General features: G+C 38.0%; 1 protein-coding gene across 1 annotated transcript in view; it reads right to left on the bottom strand.

Annotated features, from left to right (window-relative positions):
- The window catches only part of FBN1 (fibrillin 1), a 130,364-nt gene extending 125,078 nt beyond the window's left edge, over positions 1–5,286 (bottom strand). The window contains 3 exon segments of the mRNA XM_031055899.1: positions 2,845–2,943; positions 3,853–3,935; positions 5,270–5,286. Coding sequence (XP_030911759.1) covers positions 2,845–2,943; positions 3,853–3,935; positions 5,270–5,286 — 199 coding nt within the window.
- Positions 5,287–6,194: the final 908 nt, after the last annotated feature.

Raw genomic sequence — 6,194 nt, 5'->3', positions numbered from 1 at the left:
TGCAGCAGTGACACACGGGGACACAGCAGCCTCAGCCGGGAGCTCTGGGGGCGGCAGTGAAGCCGCTGCCACGGCAGAGCTGGCAGAGCACGAAGCACAGGACACCTCCCACAGCACGGAGCGCTGCACACCACACACAGCTGCACCTGCAGCGTCAGAGCACACACACATCACAGCCAGCAGCAGGGAGGCCTCCACATTTGGCACTCTTATCTCCAAGCCTGCTGTAAGCACACCCAAAAATTCACTAATTACACAGAAATAACCACTACTCAGTCAGTAAGTTTACTGATGTCACTAAAATCCCTGCTGAGAAAACCACCAGTTGATCTTTTCAACCACAAATCAGATTCCTAAAGCTGACTCTTAACCAGAAAAGCCCCAGAAACTGACCTGCATGAGAATCAAACTTGGAGGCTTTGTTTTACTCTCGAATCCACATGCTTTCCAATCCACATTAAATATTTTATTTTGACAGAAAACCAGAGTATAAGAGTCACTGCCAATTCAGTTTCTATCTATGGATGTACCTGCTAGAAAATCTGTGCCCACTATTGATTGTTTAAGTACTAAAGACACACATAGCTTAAAATATCTAAAGGATATCTCAGACACATCTCATGTACAAGAAGCTATACACTTAATTCTGAGAAATCATGGAATTTTTACTCATATTTGCTATTTTTATTTTGCATGTGACAAACATATATAATTTACATTTGATTTTTAATTATTTAATTAGATTTTTTCTTATTTTAAAAACATATCATTAAAATAAGGTTTAAAGAATGAATATTCTGACAAAATATTAACTGTTACCAAAGGTAGTTGAAAGTAACCATTTGGTGTCAAACAGTACTTTTTATGTTTACTTTGTTTTCTAATTGCAGATCTAAGTCATTGTGGTCGATTGTCTAAATACATATTCATGGCTTTTGTCTACAGTGCCAACAGCACAAATGAGTTACATAAAGTATGTTCTGTAAGTCCTAATGATGTGCTAAATCATAAAAATATTAACCATGAGTGCACAGAAGCAGTGGAGTCTCTTTTCTCTACAACTTACCAGACACTTTTGCTTTTAGAATTGGTATGCTTTAATAAATAAAGGGGATGTAACCACATACACAAAATGTATATTACATTACTGCAGAAATTGAACAACTCCAATGAAAGCTAAAACTTGGAGAACAATGGTAGAGTATTTCAGAAGAAGAGCTACAAGAAGAACCAAAAACTTTACCCTATTTTTCTTTTGAGTCTTGACTCACAAAAGACTAGAGTGGGGCCAAAGAAAAACATGAGGTAAGGCCCACTTGTTCCTGCCAAAGGTGCCAAAACATGTAACAGGTACAGGGATGTATCTCTCCTTCTGTGCCCTGAAGGGTATGGCGAGAAGGTCATACCTTCCTTTACTGCCTTACAGGACTAAGGCATAAGCACCTGGTAAAACAGTAGCTGCAAACCCAGGCAGGAGCACACCACCACACACATTTGTGCAGCATTTTGCACCCTTCCCTCCCTCCAGTACTCTCTGGGAACTCCATAGCTCCCCATCTTCCTCATGCTGTCCTCTCCCTAACATACATCACAGGAGCAAAGAACAATATTTACCATTTTAGTACATGCCATTCCATTACATTCTGCAGTTGTTTATGTTTTTCCACTGGCATAAAAGCATTAAAAGGATGCTAAGACCACAAACTGAAATGGTCAGTTATGTGGGAAAACTCTTATCAACCAGGAAAGCAAAAAAATGGCAAAGTAAAAAATACAGAAGCAAAGCAGACCACACACTGAGTTTCAAAAGATATTCAGAACTAAAAGGATAACCACTTTGCATAATATTAGAGACCTCAGCTGAGTGCATCCCCCACTGACTTCTGTTAATATGTTGTTCAGATAGTTATAGGCATTTGTGGGAACAAGTGTCCCCCAAAATTCTTTCCAGAAACTTCACATGTCATAAAAAAACTAAATCTTCTACATTCTAAGAGACAAGAACGACGTTCAAATGAGAATACAGAGTACTTTACAGTTGGCATCTCAGATACGAATCCTACTCAATATCAAACACTCAACTCATGTTTAGCCATTGAGTTCTCTGTTCATTGAATGAATTTAATTTTACTTATTTTTCCCTGGCTCTGGGGAACCTTCCTTGAAAACTTGAAATACAAGCATTTCTAGGAAAATTCATCTCTCTGAAAAGCTTCATTTTCAAAGAATCTTTGTTTTTCTGATGAAAAGCTGTTCCACTTAAAACCTTGAGCAACTCCGTACCTCTAGTACCTGCAGAAGTGTCACCTGAAGAAAGTCAGCAGTATTAGATATTAGAAGATATGTACTGAGCCTGGCAAGGAAATGCTCTAAAGCTTGTAGGCCTAGGTATTAGCATACAGCCTACATAGTGTCTGGTATATAATCCTTGAAATCTGAAGGAAATTCCAAAGCATGTCAAGATCAGCCAATTGTCAAGAGTTGTCTCTCTATCATTACAACTTTTGTTGTATACATGCTCATGCCTACCATTGAACAGAAATAAGGTATTTTCCAGAAAACAAGGAGGATGGGAATTAGTGTTACAAAGTGGCAAATGAAAATAGCTTCCAATAAGACTGATTTGGGTTTGATTTGGCAAAAAAAGAAGCGTCTCCAAAAGCCCATCTCTGAGTCATTCTTCAGTTTCATCATAGAAAGCTACACTTCCCTTCCTGTGGTAAAAGTATGTCTGGTGACTGAGAGGTTATTTGTCTTAAATACTGACCACTGAACTATTTTACATACCTTAGTAGCTTCACAGACTCAAAAGAGCAATATCAGAGACACAGAAGAAATACTTACTTGATTTTGAACCACAGGAGGGGGCTATCTGACCATTTGGGCATGTGCACATGTTTGGTCTAGAGCAAAATCCATCCCCACAGGAATGTCTGCAGATTGCTATTAAGAAAACATAAATGCCTTTAAAATATGTCTCAAAAACCTCAAACACATAAAAAAACACCTGACAGAAAACTCAGTACCATAACATAAATACCCACAAACTCATTAAACCGCATACAACAGATCCCAAAACAGATCCTCCTGTTCATCTGCATCTTTATAGGGGGCAGCTAAGACCTAGATCTTCAACATCTGCTATGAAAAGGTCTGGGAACATGCCACAGGCCACACTAGATATGGGGTGATTTCCTTGGAAAAGTGAAACTGTTTTCCATTTTACCAGACCTTCCTGGAGGAAGGATGGCACTGAGGCAGCAACATAATGCTTCCTTTATTTCTGCACCACACACAGACAAGAGCAGTCATTCCCATCTGACAGCACACTGCTGCAGGATCTCTGGAGAGAGTCTTATCAGCCTTGGGCAAATTGCCTTTAGGAATTATTTCTGGTACACTGTTCTACTACACGTGAATATGCATGTAGCACTATGATGTATGCATATATTTCTATCCCTACATATATATTTCAGGGATATGGTCCAAAGAAGTGGAGAAAATGCATTTGCTGGCCTGATGCTGTTGCCTCCTTCCATTAACCTAAATAGATTAACATATTCCACTCATTCCCAAGAGTTCACACACCCCTTGGAACCCTCTACTAGAGACTTAAACAGAACATGTGGACGACATTAATCTTTTGTTAAATATTGGTGTCACATCACTGTGTTGTAGCCCATGAAACTTTGTATATTAGCTTAACATATCTTAAATGGTAAAGCAATCATGCATAGCTGCTATTGAAAACATAGAGAAACACATTTCAGTTCTGGTATACAATAAAACCACCCTGAGACACAGAAGCACGAAGATAAACATCAGTCATAGCACAGAACGAGATTAACTTACGGACTATGCATTGGTTTCCACCAGGTAACGTTTTCCATCCAGGGCAGCAGTAGGCATTGTAACGTGATCCACACACATTTGGTCTGGGAAAAAATAAAAAGGATAAGGATGAATTCTTATTTTTACTCAGAAATATGTTTTAGAAGTAGAGACATAAAATGGCAAAGGTAAATCACTGCAATATACATTTCAATAATTAAATTTAGAAGTGTTGTATGGTTTTGGCCTGTAGTTGTTGGGGTTTTTAGGTAACATACACTTCTATAAATTAAAGATTACATTACAAGCACAAAATCGAATCAGTAACGTCTGAATAACAGGAATAGAATGCTGAAACTTTGTCTCACAACACTCCATATCTGAAGAAGTAACCATCCAGGTTTTTTGAGCAAAACTCACACTTAAATAAAAAATGAGCGTCCAGCATCATTCATAACTACAAATTAAATCTAGTGTTCTTTGAGTGGGAATTTTTATTATACCTGTTGCTGTATTTTCTTTACTCTAAAGCACTATTACTGTTCCCTGTTTTGCCCATGAACAAAACTATGTATGTGTGAGTGAAACATGCCAACAAGAACATGCCAAATAAATGAGTCAAAATATGTTAATTCTTCATTAGGAAAAATTACTTACTACCAAAAATAATCAAGGATGTGGGTGTATGTAGTGATAGGGTGCTATGAAATTAGTATGAGGGGCATACTGCCCTCCTTAAATGATGTATCTACAGGAATTTTTCTTTCCAACCCATTCCTCTCATCCACATTTACCTTGTCAAATAACTTCATTACTAGAGTTTATGACAGTTGAAAGCTGACAGGACATGACATTATTCCTATCATGATTTTATTGATAAAAATAGAAAAGTTGAAATTATTCTATGTCCCTCATACATAGAGGGACAATAGATTTTTTTAATCTATCTTATTTGATGCATCTATCCATGCAAATAAAGCTAGTAAGAATACTTTCAAAAATGGGAACATGTGCCTTCTTTTGTTTTACGCTTAGTAACCTTAGCAGAGGGAAATTTTACAAACTCTGCTAATATTGTGAGCAATTACTCAATAGATTAATGCAGCTAGAACCAGCTAGAAACTTCCTAGGAACTGCTATATTAAAATATTGTATACAGATTAGAGACAGATTGAAGTGTTTACTGTTTTAAGAAGGGTTCTCTATTATTATTTTGTCCTTGGTCTTTCAGAAAGTTCTTCATTGCTAGTATTGCAATGTTTAAGTAAACAATAGTTACTTCATATGGTGAGGCCACTTAAGACAAACAATCTCAATATATACAAACATTTCTTTATGCACGTTTTCCAACTAACAAAAGTTATATACTCTGTTTATTTAGGGATATGCAGTACTAATGCAATTTCAAGTATTCTGACTATACCAATTTCAGTGATACCTATTCTTTCCAACCATGGCCAGAAACTACTTAAGTCAAAGCAAGCACTACCATCACCTTCCACTGGTGCTGGATAATTACAAAGTAGTAACAGAGGTGAATGTGAGCAACACAATTGGACTTGTTGCAGGGTCCTTTTCCCTTCCTGCAACTGGTGTTACAGACTCAAAGTCTTATTCATTTAATTCCAATGTATTCAGTTTTAGTAATGTCAGCCACTTCCCTGCAGGGTTATAACCATGTAACTTTCCTAGAGTTCCCTGTTCATCAATGCCAAATGTTGCTCCACAATCATCTGCCAAGTAAGACTGGCAAGCAGACAAGTGAGATTGCTTTTCACCTTCTCCAGTCAGAAGAAATAATGGAACTTATTAAGACAGATAGAATGGGTTTGTTGCTACCTGTTACAGCCTATGGCATAAACCACCCATTTCCTCTTCCAGCTGGTGAGGATCTATAGAAGGCTGACCATTAAGTGATGTTTATGTAGTCTGCCAAATTTCAGTCTCAGCAAGTATGTGGCTTTGGGGACCATCTGGTCCACGTTATGAGTCAAAAGCAGATTTCTGTGTCACAGAGAAACCTGTTTTTTTCCAAATGGGACTCTGGAAAACCTAGATGTGCCAGCAACTATGAAGTCAGAGACCCCGAGAGCCTTGAAGCTGTCCACAGGGTAGGCTAAGCCATACAACCAGGAACCTCCAATTCCAGTGCAGTGAGCTTAGCTTTGAAAGAAAAAAAAAGAAAAGTCATCAAACTGTACTTCCATGGAACAGTTTGAGCCTGACAAGTGCATTTTCCAGTGGAACACTTTTTCGTCAGAAAGCTGCTGTCTAGCTTATAAAAGAAACCTATATTAAAGTCTGAATGTTGCTTCTTTGAGACAGAGGGAGTGTTCTTAAATCGTGCATATTTGTAAAATGAC

Source organism: Geospiza fortis, unplaced genomic scaffold (genome assembly GCF_000277835.1).
Source record: "Geospiza fortis unplaced genomic scaffold, GeoFor_1.0 scaffold171, whole genome shotgun sequence".
NCBI lineage: Eukaryota > Metazoa > Chordata > Aves > Passeriformes > Thraupidae > Geospiza > Geospiza fortis.
This window is presented reverse-complemented; position numbering and strand designations above follow the sequence as displayed.